General features: G+C 44.0%; 1 protein-coding gene across 1 annotated transcript; it reads left to right on the top strand.

Annotated features, from left to right (window-relative positions):
* The first annotated feature begins 8,411 nt into the window (after window positions 1-8,411).
* LOC137356118 (histone H2B 7-like) lies at window positions 8,412-9,079 on the top strand. The gene has a single exon (XM_068021915.1). It carries the CDS (start codon window positions 8,418-8,420, stop codon window positions 8,796-8,798), a length of 381 nt encoding a protein of 126 aa, XP_067878016.1. The 5' UTR covers window positions 8,412-8,417; the 3' UTR covers window positions 8,799-9,079.
* Window positions 9,080-16,887: the final 7,808 nt, after the last annotated feature.

The raw sequence follows: 16,887 nt of genomic DNA, 5'->3' as shown, positions 1-16,887 counted from the left end.
GGATAAAGTCAAGGCAGGAAAACAGAATAGTAACCGGGGAAATGAAGGCCAGAGAATGGCAGGAAGGGACACAGAGGAAAAAAAAACTAAGAGCAGACCAACAGTCAACACTAGATGTTACAAAGATAACAAAAAGATAAAACTAAAGGCTCTGTATGTGAATGCACAGAGCATTCATAACAAAGTAAAGAAACTGATAGCACATGTTGAAGTAAATGAATATGATCTAATAGCCATTATGGAGACATGGCTGCAGGATGACAAGGATTGTGTCCTCAATATTGAGGGGTGTGTAACATTCAAGAAGAATAGGAAGCTAGGTAAAGTTGGAGGGGTGGCACTGTTAATCAAGATTGGCATCAGTGCAATAGTTGGACATGTCCTTGGTTCAGGAGATCAGGATGTAGAATTGGTTTGGCTGGAGATGAGGAACAGTCAGGGAAAAAAGGCAGTAGTGGGAGTAGTCTACAGGCCCGCAGACAGTAATCACAATGTAGGATGAAGTATACAAGAATAACTAATGGGTGCTTGTGATAAAGAGATGGAAATAATCATGGGTGATTTTAATCTTCATAAAAACTGGAAAAAATCAGATTGGTAATAGAAGCCGGTATGAGGAGTTCATAGAATGCTTTCAAAATAGTTTCTTTGAGCAGCATCTTCTAGAACCATCCAGCGAGCAGGTTATATTAGACTTGGTATTGTGTAATTTGACAGGATTAATTAATGACCTCAGAGTATATGCACCTCTTGGTAGCAATGATCACAATATGATTGAGGTTTGCATCCAGTTTGAAAATGAGAGAAGTGGATGTAAGACTAGTATTTTAAACTTAAATAAGGGCAGATATGTGGGCACGAAAGCTGAGCTGGCTGAAGTGAACTGGGTTACTGGGCCAGGAGACGAGAGTGGTCCTAAAGGAAGAGTGCTAAATTGGGGCAAGGCCAACTATACCAAAATTCGGCAGGAGCTGGGGAATGTAGATTGGGAGCAGCTGTTTGAAGGTAAATCCACATTTGATATGTGGGAGGCTTTTAAAGAGAGGTTGATTAGCGTGCAGGAGAGACATGTTCCTGTGAAAATGAGGGGTAGAAATGGCAAGATTAGGGAACCATGGATGACAGGTGAAATTGTGAGACTAGCGAAGAGGAAAAAGGAAGCATACATAAGGTCTAGGCGGCTGAAGAAAGACGAAGCTTTGAAAGAATATCGGGATTGTAGGCGCAATCTGAAACGAGGAATTAAGAGGGCTAAAAGGGGTCATGAAATATCTTTAGCAAACAGGGTTAAGGAAAATCCCAAAGCCTTTTATTCATATAGAAGGAGCAAGAGGGTAACTAGAGAAAGGATTGGCCCACTCAAGGACAAAGGAGGAAAGTTATGCGTGGAGTCAGAGAAAATGGGTGAGATTCTAAACGAGTACTTTGCATCGGTATTCACCGAGGAGAGGGACATGACGGATGTTGAGGTTAGGGACAGATGTTTGATTACTCTCGGTCAAGTCGGCACAAGGAGGGAGGAAATGTTGGGTATTCTAAAAGGCATTAAGGTGGACAAGTCCCCAGGTCCGGATGGGATCTATCACAGGTTGCTGTGGGAAGCGAGAGAGGAAATAGTTGGGGCCTTAACAGATATCTTTGCAACATCCTTAAACACGGGTGAGGTCCCAGAGGACTGGAGAATTGCTAATGTTGTCCCCTTGTTTAAGAAGGGTAGCAGGGATAATCCAGGTAATTATAGACCAGTGAGCCTGACGTCAGTGGTAGGAAAGCTGCTGGAGAAGATACTGAGGGATAGGATCTATTCCCATCTGGAAGAAAATGGGCTTATCAGTGATAGGCAACATGGTTTTGTGCAGGGAAGGTCATGTCTTACCAACTTAATAGAATTCTTTGAGGAAGTGACAAAGTTGATTGATGAGGGAAGGGCTGTAGATGTCGTATACATGGACTTCAGTAAGGCGTTTGATAAGGTTCCCCATGGTAGGCTGATGGAGAAAGTGAAGGCGCATGGGGTCCAAGGTGTACTAGCTAGATGGATAAAGAACTGGCTGGGCAACAGGAGACAGAGAGTAGCAGTGGAAGGCAGTTTCTCAAAATGGAGATGTGTGACCAGTGGTGTTCCACAGGGATCCGTGCTGGGACCATTGTTGTTTGTGATATACATAAATGATTTGGAGGAAAGTATAGGAGGTCTGATTAGCAAGTTTGCAGACGACACTAAGATTGGTGGAGTAGCAGATAGTGAAGGGGACTGTCAGAGAATACAGCACAATATAGATAGACTGGAGAGTTGGGCAGAGAAATGGCAGATGGAGTTCAATCAGGGCAAATGCGAGGTGATGCATTTTGGAAGATCCAATTCAAGAATAAACTGTACAGTAAATGGAAAAGTCCTGGGGATAATTGATGTGCAGAGAGATTTGGGTGTTCAGGTCCATTGTTCCCTGAAGGTGGCAACGCAGGTCAATAGACTGGTCAAGAAGGCACACGGCATGCTTTCCTTCATCGGACGGTGTATTAAGTACAAAAGTTGGCAGGTCATGTAACAGTTGTATAGGACTTTGGTTCGGCCACATTTGGAATACTGCGTGCAGTTCTGGTCGCCACATTACCAAAAGGATGTAGATGCTTTGGAGAGGGTGCAGAGGAGGTTCACCAGGATGTTGCCTGGTATAGAGGGCGCTAGCTATGAAGAGAGGTTGAGTAGATTAGGATTATTTTCATTAGAAAGACGGAGGTTGAGGGGGGACCTGATTGAGGTGTACAAAATCATGAGAGGTATAGACAGGGTGGATAGCAAGAAGCTTTTTCCCCAGAGTGGGGGTTTCAATTACAAGGGGACATGATTTCAAAGTGAAAGGGGAAAAGTTTAGGGGGGATATGCTTGGAAAGTTCTTTACGCAGAGGGTGGTGGGTGCATGGAACGCATTGCCAGCAGAGGTGGTAGACGCGGGCACGATAGCGTCTTTTAAGATGTATCTAGACAGATACATGAACGGGCAGGAAGTAAAGAGATACAGACCCTTAGATAATAGGCGACAGGTTTAGATAGAGGATTTGGATCGGCGTAGGCTTGGAGGGCCGAAGGGCCTGTTCCTGTGCTGTAATTTTCTTTGTTCTTTGTTCTTTGAGATAGTTCAATAGAGAAGCAGTGGCAGACATTTAAGTGGATATTTCAGAATACTCAAAATAAGGATATCCCTACTATAAAGAAAAATTCCAAGGGGAGGATCCCCCATCCATGGTTGATTAAAGAAGTTAAGGAAGGCATCAAACTGAATGAAAAAGCATATAATTGAGCAAAGATGATTGGCAGGTCAGATGATTGGTCACAATATATAGAATGGCAGAGAATGACTAAAAGGTTAATCAGGAAAAAAATAAATTAGAGCATGGGTGTAAGCTAGTGAGAAATCTAAAAACAGATAGCAAGAGTTTCCACAGGTATTAGAAAAGGAAAAGTGCAAGTAAATTGAGTGTTGGTCCTCTAGAGAATGAAAATTAGGAGTTAAAGGTTGAGAATAAGGAAATGACAGAAGAAATGTACATTAAAAAATGCTTCTATCTTCACTGTTGCATATACAAAAAACATTCCCATCATAGCTGTAAATCAGGAGGTGGATGGAAGAGAGGAACTTGTTGAAATTACAATCACCAGGGAAGTGGTACTGAGTAAAGTGATGGAGCAATGGGCTGACAAGTCCACAGATCCCGATGGGCTTCATCCTAGGAGTTTCAAAATGGTGGCTACGGAAGTAATAGATTTGGTGGTGTTAATTTTTCAAAATTCGTAAGATTCTGGAAAGGTGACATCAGACTGGAAAGTAGAAAATATAATCCCTCTATTTGAGAAGGTATGGAGGCAGAGAAAGGGTAACTATAGTAATATAAAAGCAAAATACTGCAGATGCTGGAAATTTGAAACAGAAACAAGAAATGCTGGAAATACTCAGCAGGTCTGGCAGCATCTGTGGAGAGAGATGCAGAGTTAACATTAACTATAGGCCAGTTAGCTTGACCCCTGTCATGAGGAAGGTGGTAGAATTGATCAATGAGGAGGCTATAGCTGGGCATTTTGAGAAACATAAGGTCATCAGGAATAGTCAGCATGGTTTTGTGAAGGGGAAATCATGTTTAACCTATTTATTGAAGTTCCTTGAAGGACTAACATGCACTGTGGATAAAGGGGAACCCGGTTGACAGACAGTACTAGGATTTCCAGAAGGCATTTGACAAGGTGCCACTTAAACGGTTGTTGTGCAAAGTGGGAGCTCATGGGTAACATATTGGCATGGATAGAAGATTGACTGGCTGGCAGAACACAGAGAATGCAGAAATGGGTCCTTTTCTGATTGGCAGGATGTGACGAGTGCTGGGGCCTCAACTTTTTACAATTTATATTAATGACGTAGATGAGGGGAGTGATGACATGGCAGCTAAATTTGCAGATGAAACAAAGATAGGTAGGAATGTATGTTGTGAAGAGGACATAAGGAAGTTGAAGACTGATTTCGATAGGTTGAGTGAGTGGGCAGGAATCTGGCAGATGATGTACAATGTGAGAAAATGGGAAGTTGTTCACTTTGTCAGGAAGATTTAAAAATATTTCAGTGCTGAGCGACTGCAGAATTCTGGAGAGGGATCTAGGTGTTCTAGTGCATGAGTCAAAAAAGTTAGGGTGCAGTTACAGCAAGACAGAAGGAAGGCAAATGGAATGCTATCCAGTATTACGTGAGGAATTGAAAATGAAAATAATCACGTTATACTTCAGTTATACAGGGCATTGGTGAGACCACATCTAGATTACTGTGTGCAGTTTTGGTCTCCTTATTTAATAAAGGAAGTAAATGTGTTGGAGACGGTTCATAAGATGTTTACTTCAGAGAAGTGAGTGTGACAGCTAACCAGAATAAAAAGACACAAACTCAAATACCAGAGAATGAGAATATAAGAGCAGGGAGGTTATGAGGGAGCTGAATGAAATGCTAGTTAGGCCACAGCTGGAGTACTGTGTACAGTTCTGGTCAACTCACCAAAGGAAGGACGTGATTGCAATGGAGAGGGTGCAGAGGAGATTCATCAGGATGTTTCCTGGGCTGTGGCATTTCAGTTATGAAGAGAGACTGGATAGGCTAGGGTTGTTTTCCTTGGAGCAGAGAAGGCTGAGGGGGAACTGATTGAGGTATACAAAATTACACGGGACATCGATAGTACAGATAGGAAGAAAAAGTTTCCCTCAGCGGAGGGATCAACAACCAGGGGAGATAGATTTAAGTAATGGGCAGCAGGTTTAGAGGGGACTTGAGGAGAAAATATTTCACCCAGACTGTGGTTGGAATCTGGAACACACTACCTGAAGGGCTGGTAGAGTCAGGACCCCTCATAGCATTTGAGAAGGATTTAGATGAACACTTGAAACGTCATAGCATACAAGACTATGGGCCAAGTGCTGGAAAATGTGATTCGAATAGATTCATGCTTGATGGGAGGCAGAGACACAATGGGCCAAAGGGCCTGTTTCTGTGCTGTATAACTCTATGACAAATGTAAAGGAAAGCCAACATTCACATAGCAGAAATTCACAGATCCAAAGCGAATCCATCATACAGTTCAACAGAAAGTGACAGGACAGAAAGACCACACACTCACATACCAGAAATTGGCAGACAGAATAAAATTCACACGCCCGTATCAGAAACTAACTTGTACAGATGTAAATCCACAATCATACAGCAGAGAATGAGATGTATGACAAAACCCAGCTTCTGACACTTGAGGCAAACGTACACAGAGTGAAAACAATGCTCATGTCTCGTACCAGAAACGGCCAGATGTAGATCACAACCCATACTCACATATCAGAACTGGCAGGTACCTTGTAAAATATCTCTTAATGAACCACTGACAGGGATGCGATACAGTCCACATTCGTTCATCAGAAACGTACAGATACAGATAATAAACAGTACTTACATACAACAGATTGAAAGAAACGGGTTAAAACCCACCCTCATATGTAGACATCTGATGGATACAGAACACAGGTGAGGTCTCCAAACCAGAGACTGACATGTTGAGTGAAAACAACGCTGACGTGTCATCAATTAACATGTGCAGTGTAAAGCTACACAAAAATGCCACTTACTAACAGGTACAGAGACAAAATCAAACAACCTTTCATACCAGAAACTGACAGGTGCAGATTAAAATCCAAATTCACAATTCAGAAATTGACAGATAGAGAAATGCCCAGACTCCAAAATCAGATATTAACAGATACATAACAAAACCCACGCTCACAGAACAAAACCCATCATCACCCATTTAGAAACTGAATGTTACGGAGAATTAAAAAAAAACAATCACCTATTGAAGATTCAAATTATTGAATGAAATCACCAAATCATTGACCATAGATTGACAGATATGGAGTAAAAGCCACGGGTAAATATCACATACTGATGGGCACAGAATGAATCCCACACTCACATGTCCTGCAGGGAAGGACAAATATTTCGCGACCCAGAATGTCCATGCATTTCCTCCTGCCATATTCCGCATATATGACCAAATAGATTCTTTTGTTAACACCTCAGAAACATCATCCCTGCCAGTGTTATCATATTATATTTGATCAATTCCTTCCACTGCACAACCCTCCATATTTTTCAGACCTATCTTTCCTGAATATTTGTCGCCAGTAATAATAAGTTCCCTTGCCTCGCCTAGTTTCAGCCAGAAATATGTAATGGTCACGATCTCAATCTTTCATAATAACAAGAAATGCTGTATAAACTCAGCTGGTTTGGCAGCATCTGTGGAGAGAGAAGCAGAGTTTACGTTTCAGGTCAGTGGCCCTTCTTCAGAACTGGTAAATATTAGAAATGTGAAATGTTTTAAGCAAGTAAAGCGGGGGTGGGGCATGAGAAAACAAAGGAGAAGGTGCAGAAAGGACAACGTCACAGAATAGCTGACCAGAAGGTCATGGAGCAAAGGCAAACATTATGTTAATGGTGTGTTGAAAGACAAAGCATTAGTACAGATAGGGTGTTAATGGATGAAATTTGAATAGGCACAAGTACAACATGGAAAAAAAAGTGGGTAAGCAAACTGTACCAACTAAGATGATATAAAATAAAATAAACAGAAAAATAAATATAAATAAGATAGAATAACTAAAAATAAAAGTAAAATGGGGGGCCAGTCATGCTCTGAAATTATTGAACTCAATACTCAGTCTGGCAGGCTGTATTGTGCCTAATCAGTAAATGAGATGCTGTTCCTCGAGCTTGCGTTGATGTTCCCTGGAACACTACAGCAATCCCAGGACAGAGATATGAGCATGAGAGCAGGGGGGAGTGTTGAAATGACAAGCAACCAGAAGCTCGGGGTCATGCTTTCAGACTGAGCAGAAGTGTTGTCCAAAGCGGTCACCCAGTATGCGTTTGGTCTCCCCAATGTAGCGGAGACCACTTTGTGAGCAGCGAATACAGTATACTAAATTGAAAGAAGTACAAGTAAATCGCTGCTTCACTCGAAAGGAGTGTTTGGGGCCTGGGATTGTGAGGAGAGAGGAGGTAAAGGGGCAGGTATTACACCTCCTGCGATTGCAGGGGAAGGTGCCGTGGGAAGGGGACAAGGTGGTGGGAGTAATGCAGGAGTGGACCAGGGTGTCGCAGAGGGAATGATCCCTTCGGAATGCTGACAGGGGAAGGGAGGGGAAGATGTATTTGGTAGTGGCATCTCGCTGGAGGTGGCAGAAATGGCGGAGGATGATTCTTTGGATGTGGAGGCTGATGGGGTGGAAAGTGAGGACATGGGTATCCTCGGTTGAGGAAAAAGGAAGACATATCAGAAGCGCTGTCATATAAATCTTTCATGTGGTTACTTGTGACTGCAGCTGACCAACCTTATTTGGCACGCTACATGGAGATAAGGACTTGCACTTCAATGCTCGCATTTGCCCCACTCTGACCCCCACTAAACTGGACGATTCGGTCCTCTTGATGGACGGAAGTGCAGAGGGGCGCAACATCCTGATAAGGAAGGGAACTATAGAGAAATTATACGGAGAGTGAAAAAAGAGACGAGTTCGTACTAGCAAAATAGAAATGGTTGATGAGGAAGAGGGACTCAGAAAGTCACTGATGTAGATGGATAAGGGCCGGCAAAGGGGTTTGGACGATTTGACTCCTGCGACAGTTTGTGTCTGTGAGAAGCACAAAATGTGATTGGTTACTTTAGATACCCAATCAGATAGATACAGAACATCAGGCAGTGACATCATTGTAAAGCAGCCAATCATGAACATGGCCTTCTCCCATCCTTCATTAGCATAGGGTTCTGGGGATGTCCATAAAATGCGAGCTTGGAGCGAAATTTCTGTTATTCTGTGTCTGAAGTTGATCGTGATCATGGTTGACGAGAAGAAAACTGCAGCACCTGCCAAGAAGGGCGCCAAGAAAGTTTTGAAGAAGGCGCCAGTGAAGGGCAGCAAGAAACGGAGAAGATCCAGGAAAGAAAGTTACTCCATCTACGTGTACAAAGTGATGAAGCAGGTTCACCCTGACACCGGCATCTCCTCCAAGGCCATGAGCATCATGAATTCGTTTGTGAATGATATTTTCGAGCGAATCGCGGGTGAGGCTTCCCGCCTGGCCCATTACAACAAACGCAGCACCATCAGCTCCCGGGAGATCCAGACCGCCGTGCGCCTGCTGCTGCCCGGGGAGCTGGCCAAACACGCCGTGTCGGAAGGTACAAAGGCGGTCACCAAGTACACCAGCTCCAAGTAAATATCCGCAATGGACTGAAACACACCCAAAACACAAAAAGGCTCTTTTAAGAGCCACCCACAACTTCTCTGAAAAAGCTACAACATTATCTGTATAGTATCGACTTATATTGATTTATATATCAAGTGTCCTTGCCTTTGTGATCTCTGTTTTACTCCCATAGATTCTGGTTAATGCAGTTTCACTGCCCGTGCGATCTTTCTGTCTCTAACTAATAATGTCCCGTACATAAATTACTGACCACTGACCATTTGTGAGGTTTGTTCTCGGACGTGTTCATATTCGGCCCCTTTTCTGTATTTCCACAATAAAAGCTGATTTAACGCACATACATCAGTTCGCAGTCACTAATTTCCCTCGTTCAAGTTTGACCTCAAAAATTAATAATTACATTATCTAGAACCCCCGGGTGGTGTCGGAACCCTCCGTCTCACACGCTGACACCTGACACTGAAAATCTACACTCCGCTGTTGTCTCCCACGAATAACAAACAATCGTTCATCAGTGATGCGGTATTATTATGAAAATTGACATGAAATGTGCCCGGTTGGAGAATGTTGTGAAAGAGACTTTCTGCCCGCTGGTTTCAAAAAGGACAGAGAGTAAACCCGAATAGATGTCAGAATGTAAAAGCCAATCTGGAACTTGTTACCAAATGTAGAATAACACAATATGAAAAAGGTTTTATTTATTTAACCGTAAAAAAAGAACTATAAATGTGATATTCTATATTGAAGTCGCCCCAATATATTGGCGGGCTTTTCAAATTTGAAAAATCGGTTGCAGTCTGACAATTTGGCGCCGTTATTTTCCGCCCTCATCTCCTTGGCGTCTCCTGATTGGTGAATTCAGCAGCTCTCCGATTGGTTACATGAAGAGCACAGAGCAGAGTGACCAATCAGCAGTGCCCACCACTCCATTCCTCCAGAAGGTACAAGGAGGAGGAATGTGGGCGGATCTCAACATTCTTCGTGAAAGTGCTTGTGAGATTGTGGAAATGTCTGGAAGAGGGAAGACCAGTGGTAAAGCTCGGTCCAAGGCCAAGTCCCGCTCCTCCCGAGCTGGACTGCAGTTCCCGGTGGGCCGTGTTCACAGGTTCCTTAAAAAGGGGAACTATGCTGAGCGGGTGGGTGCCGGAGCCCCGGTCTATCTGGCTGCTGTGCTCGAGTATCTGACAGCTGAAATCCTCGAGCTGGCCGGCAACGCGGCCCGGGACAACAAGAAGACCCGTATCATCCCCAGACACCTGCAGCTGGCCGTCCGCAACGACGAGGAGCTCAACAGGCTGCTGGGAGGGGTGACCATCGCACAAGGCGGTGTGCTGCCTAATATCCAGGCCGTGCTGCTGCCCAAGAAAACCAGCGCTCCGAGCACGAAGGGCAAGTGAAGCTGCCAGACCTGAATTTGACAATCCAAAGGCTCTTTTCAGAGCCACCCACTTTATCTGTGAAAGGGCTGGTTACTGTCTGAGAGACGGTAATGTTATACTGTTCGCGTTATTTTGTGTTGGTATGAATTGTACTGGAGTCAAGCATTTATCTGCTCATCAGATGGAATGCATTTTAATTTTCTCTTGCCATATTTGTAAGGCTATTTTACAGTTCTCCCGTTTATATACCACGAAGGCGTGTCTTGAGTTCTAAAATGAGCTACTCTGATAAAATGACTTGTATACAATGCTCTCACTGTGAACTGCAAGGTCCTGAAATTCCCAGCTACAATATGGAGACAAAGGAATCTGGGCCACTCTGCTTCGAGAGTTATAAGTGGACAGTAAAGCGGGTGGTCAAATCCTTCTGAGAAGTTTATGTGCTGGAATCAACAAGAGATAACCGCTCTATCTTTTGCCAATTAGATGTCTCTTAGAAGAGTCGTTGTGTTATCTGATGCCAAACTCAGTTCCGGGCAGGGTTAGTTTATTTTTCAGGGCAGTTGTTTCAAAGAAGCTGTCGGCGGATTTTAAAAGAGATGTTGCGTTTCGTGTTTTATTTCTGTACATTGTGGAGATCTACAAGGAACTGGGATAATTCGTCAGTGTTTTTGTCCCTGCCAAGGCGGCGTGCTTGGAGAACTCCCCGGGCAGCAGCAGACCCATTGCGGTCGGTATGTGTGTACACAAATCACAAGATCCAAATGATTGTAGACTGATGCCATCTACTGGCTAAAAGTGAGTCATGCAAGAATATTCCCATTCCTTCAGAAATATCTGAAATTGGAGAGGAATAACATCGAGTGTGTTGGGGGCAGATTCAATCGAGACCCTGAAAACAGAATTGGATAATTATATCAAGAATAAAACAAAACTGCAGAGCAATGGAGAAAAGGCGGGTCGGTGGGAGGAGGTGAGCTGGTCTTGCAGAGAGCCGGCCGCGACACGACGGGCCGAATAACTAACTTAATACAAACATAGAAAGATAGGAGCAGGAGTAAGCCATTCGGCCCTTCGAGCCTGTACCGCCAGTCAATACGATCATGGTTGATCATCCAAACTCAGTACCTTGTTCGCGCTTTGTCCGCGTCTTCCTTGATCCCTTTTGAAATAAGCGGCGATCATTTTAGAACTAAAGACACGCTTTAGTAGTCCATCGAGTCAGAGAGAGATACAGCACTGAAACAGGCCCTTCGGCCCACCGAGTCTGTGCCGATCATCAACCACCCATTCATACTATTCCTACATTAATCCCATAGTCCCAACCACATTCCTATCTTCCCTCAATTCTCCTACCTGCACTAGGGGCAATTTACAATGGCCAATTTACCTATCAACCTGCAAGTGTTTGGCTGTGGGAGCAAACCGGAGCACCTGGCGGAAACCCACGTCACAGGGAGAACTTACAAACTCCGCACAGGCAGTACCCAGAACTGAACCCGGGTCGCTGGAGCTGTGAGTTTGCGGTGTTCATCACTGTGTGGCCCTAAAAGGTAGTACTGTTTTAAAAAAAAAAGCCTTACAACTATAAGAGGAAATTAAAATGCATTTCATCTGATGAGCATCTAAAGGCCCGAATCCAGTAGTACAAACTCTTTTATGAATTTATTTAATGATTTGGCCTCAACTCTTTTCTGTGGTGGAGAATTCCACAGGTTCACCACTCCCTGGGTGAAGAAATCCCTCCTCATCTCAAAGAACAAAGAACAAAGATAATTACAGCACAGGAACAGGCCCTTCGGCCCTCCAAGCCTGCGCCGATCCAGATCCTCTCTCTAAACATGTCGCCTATTTTCTAAGGTTCTGTATCTCTTTTCTTCCTGCCCATTCATGTATCTGTCTAGATACATCTTAAAAGACTCCATCGTGCCCGCGTCTACCACCTCCGCTGGCAACGAGTTCCAGGTGCCCACCACCCTCTGCGTAAAGAACTTTCCACGCATATCCCCCCTAAACATTTCCCCTTTCACTTTGAACTCGTGTCCTCTCGTAATTGAAACCCCCACTCTGGGAAAAAGCCTCTTGCTGTCCACCCTGTCTATACCTCTCATGATTTTGTACACCTCAATCAGGTCCCCCCTCAACCTCCGTCTTTCTAATGAAAATAATCCTAATCTACTCAACCTCTCTTCATAGCTAGCGCCCTCCATACCAGGCAACATCCTGGTGAACCTCCTCTGCACCCTCTCCAAAGCATCCACATCCTTTTGATAATGTGGCGACCAGAACTGTACGCAGTATTCCAAATGTGGCCGAACCAAAGTCCTATACAACTGTAACATGACCTGCCAACTCTTGTACTCAATGCCACGTCCGATGAAGGAAAGCATGCCGTATGCCTTCTTGACCACACTATTTACCTGCGTTGCCACCTTCAGGGAACAGTGGACCTGAACACCCAAATCTCTCTGGACATCAATTTTCCCCAGGACTTTTCCATTTACTGTATAGTTCACTCTTGAATTGGATCTTCCAAAATGCATCACCTCGCATTTGCCCTGATTGAACTCCATCTGCCATTTCTCTGCCCAACTCTCTAATATATCTATATTCTGCTGCATTCTCTGACAGTCCCCTTCACTATCTGCTGCTCCACCAATCTTAGTGTCGTCTGCAAACTTGCTAATCAGTCCACCTATACTTTCCTCCAAATCATTAATGTATATCACAAACAACAGTGGTCCCAGCACGGATCCCTGTGGAACACCACTGGTCACACGTCTCCATTTTGAGAAACTCCCCTCTACTGCTACTCTCTGTCTCCTGTTGCCCAGCCAGTTCTTTATCCATCTAGCTAGTACACCTTGGACCCCAAGCGCCTTCACTTTCTCCATCAGCCTGCCATGGGGAACCTTATCAAACGCCTTACTGAAGTCCATGTATATGACATCGACAGCCCTTCCCTCATCAATCAACTTTGTCACTTCCTCAGTCCTAAATGTCTTACCCCTTATCTTTAGACTGTCACCCCTGGTCCTGGACTCCCCCGCCATCAGGAACATCCTTCCTACATCTAGTCTGTCCAGTCCTGTTAGACTTTTGTCGGTTTCTTGGAGATGATGTAACCATTCCATGATTCTATCCTCCAATGGGAACATGAACGTGGTGTTAAAGTGCAGATTGAAATGGTTGAAATGACATTTGAGTTCCAATGAGCTCTGGTGTGTATACTGTATAAATGACGAGCTACATGTATGCCAGCGATGCTGGTATAGTGGTGAGTAAATCTGCCTTCCAAACAATTGACCCAGATTAGATTCCCGGTCATTGCAATGCCCACTCGCGGTCAAATATATTTCTGCAACCTTGCCAACGAATGTGACAAATGAAAAGCTATGACTAAATTGTATTCGACAAATATTCTCAACATCCATGTTCTTCTCACTTAAAGTTGATGGTCAAGTGTGCTGTGGAATTTTGCAGCTTAAAAATGTCAATGCAAATTCAGAAAGAAAGCTTACAAAATATTCTCAACATCCAATCAGATGCACTTCCTTGCTTGATCAGCATCGCCCTGCAGCAAGTTTGTTTCCTTCAAGTGTTTATCCAGTTTCTTATTGAAATCATTGATTGTCTCCCCTTCCACCACACTTGTGGACAGCGAGTTCCAGCAGGTAAAACAGAAAAAGTACTTCATCACATTCCCTTCCATCTCTTGCCAGAAACCATCAGTCTGTGTCTCCTAGTCCTTGTACCATCAGCTAATGGGAGCAGGTTCTCCTTGTCTAACTTACGCACACCTCTGTCAAACCTCCTCTCCATCTCCATTTCTCTAAGGAGAACAACCCTTTACTTACATAACACAATCCAGAGTCATCTATCCAAGCTTTTCAGGTGCAAAAGAATAGTTGTGTATTAGATAGTATAGATAGGAGCATAAAACTAAGATACTTTGAGAGATCAACTGATTGTCTCTGCCCAATTCACTGGATTTTCTGTATCACCTGAACACTGCTATACTCTGTGTAAAGGTTAGAGCATTTCCATGGCTTACATTTATGCAAGAACTGCTATGTCAAGGCTGGATGGCAAAGCAGTGACGGTCATCTTCACAGGAATATGTCAAAATGCCATGTTGAGAGATGTGTCTGTGTGGATGACGCACTCAGTCACGACAAAAAGGAAAAGTCCTGCAGCAGGAGGGGGCCCACAATGTGGGGGTGATCGATCATGACATATTTTGCCTTTGTGAATAATAAGGACAGCTACAATAATAGGACTAATTGTATGCTATGTACATCAATATATTACAGTCTGTTTGAGCTAATGCTTGCTTCATTATGAAATGACATTACAAGGCTATAGTCCGTTAAAACCTCTCTGTAAGAACAATGGGAGAGATAGGTTGAAGACCACAGCATCCTTACAGGGGGTGAGATGAGATAAATAGGACACTGTAGAATTGCAAACTCAAAATGGCTTCTATCAGCGAGAATGTGACCTTTAGTATCCTTGTTAAAATAGAAAGGAACAGGAAGTATCTGTAATGTGTGTAGATTGAACCATTAACTAACTAGGGTCAAACAATGATGTCAACCTGGTCCAATTAGGATACGTCAAACAATTCAAAGCTAATATGGTGACATCCTTGCACCCAAAGAAGGGTAAAAGAAAGGGTGTGACGGGACATTGTCGGCACTTAGAGAGGGGTCCACGGAACATCATTATCACACTTAGAAGGAGAAGATAGAGTATGGTCAAGAAAACAGCAAGGGAAGCAGAAAGAGAGAAGTCCACGCCCCAGCAAGCACAGAAGCAAGAACCGGTGCTGAGTGATGCTGCAAACCTATTGCTGTTGTTAAACATTCACTTTATCTATCTTAGTTAAGACTAATAAACTCTCAGACTTGATCACAGAACTTGAGTTTGTACCTTGTAGGTCTATTTTGGCCAATAATCACAGGACATTTTCTGTCACCACATCCCCTCTCTATTCTATCTCCCTCCTCTCGATCTCCTCCCTCTGCACTTTATTATTATTGATGATGGTCATATTGACCTATTTATTCTCCTCCATCTCAGGCAGTCCCCTGCGATTATGGATGACTTTTTACACTCCAGTTTGATGGGTTCTGAAATAGCTGATAAATCCAATGCATGATCTGCAGACTCTGCCACATGAGGGTTAGGTGGTGTTAGAAGGGTTCAGGTAAATGACCCGTTTGGAGGTATGGATGCTGCCTTCGAGCCTCGACTTCACATGTTACCAACAAATTTCCTTGAACTGTAAACTATCTTCCCAAATGAGAGATGATTTGAGGACATATCTAAAATGTTTCCACACTCAGACATGGGTTCTCCTGCTACGACCAATTTCTGAGCAAAACAGCTGCTTCCGGATTCTGCATTTGCAGGTTCTTGGAGGCACCTGTTCAGACTAAGTGAGAGACTAATACTGATGGTCTGAACACACATAGGCAACAGAAACGACACCAGTTCCCCTCCCTGAGTACCTGTCACTGCTTCTATCCTGTGTGTGCAGGATTCACCCTGAGTCCCTCGATCCAGCTTTACCTGCTCTATCTGCAAAAGTGCTGAACCTTTCAGTTTTTGGTCTGCTCAAGCCGAGTTCAAGGCCTGAGTAGTGAACAGAATGTCTCATTAATTCTTTGACTAAGACTATGATTGAACAGCAGGTTATGATCGACTCGGCCAAAGATTGGAAATATTCCTGTCCATCAATATTTCAACAGGGACTGCGAGGATCTCCTGGCTCAGAGTGTTTAAGGGATACAGACCTAGGCATCGGGAACTAACCCCTGAGAATCATAGCAAAGACTGTCAACATGAGGACATTTAACAACCGGGAGCTGGAACTCTATTGTCACTGTAATTGTGTGTCCGGTGTAATCGCGGTACTTCCGTGCCTGTGTCTCTTGTTTAGAATAAAACTATGAAGAGCGCCCTCCGACATTACTCTCATTGACCTCGGGTTTTACCCGGGTAAAACAACATTTTACTGGCTGAAATTAACTCTGCAAAGTCCCAGCAAACACACCGGATCCCTCAGTCTTCCCATGTTTCTGTCGGATTGTTTTGAGAGGAGAGGCTCAATAATAACAAACACTCTGCAGAGACAGATCACAATTTGAACATCTACATTGGACTAGCTGCCAGTTTTATATGTTACATGTTGCCCCACACCTCCCCTCCCTCCCTCCCTCCACCCTAACCCCATGTTCGGCTTTTCAAATCGGACATTGATGAATGTGAAATGGGGAAAGTTCCCATTGAATTTTGAATGCTGAATTGCTGCAGAGATCTGCGCACGCGCGATATAGGCCAGTCTAATTGGACGTCAAAATGAGATGGGCGCATGCGCACCCCTTCCCCCAGCACTGCCTCTGAGCGTCATTCACTGAGTGAGCGGACGATTGTTTAAATCAGCTGCAAATGGAGACATTACAAGCCTGGGGTAAGTGAACAAACAGTATCTGCTCACAGCAGTACAACAGATTTGGGCCCGTGTCTGCCGATGTGCTGATAGATTAGCATTGATTACCGGGTCCATTCAGCGGGAGTGGGGGACAGTTTGTAATGTACATTGTGGAGCAGGAACTGGTCCTGGAACATGGAGTGAGCCGGGGGGGAAGGGAGAGGTCTTTCTCAGGCAGTGTCTGGACAGGGAGAGAGAGACAGAATATGATGAACTCACTATT

This window comes from Heterodontus francisci, chromosome 45 (genome assembly GCF_036365525.1).
Source record: "Heterodontus francisci isolate sHetFra1 chromosome 45, sHetFra1.hap1, whole genome shotgun sequence".
NCBI lineage: Eukaryota > Metazoa > Chordata > Chondrichthyes > Heterodontiformes > Heterodontidae > Heterodontus > Heterodontus francisci.
The sequence above is the reverse complement of the archived record's forward strand: the minus strand, read 5'-3'. Positions and strand labels throughout refer to the sequence as shown.

Coding starts and splice junctions, on each gene's coding strand:
- LOC137356118 (XM_068021915.1), top strand. CDS start 8,418: ATGGTTGACGAGAAGAAAACTGCAGCACCTGCCAAGAAGGGCGCCAAG.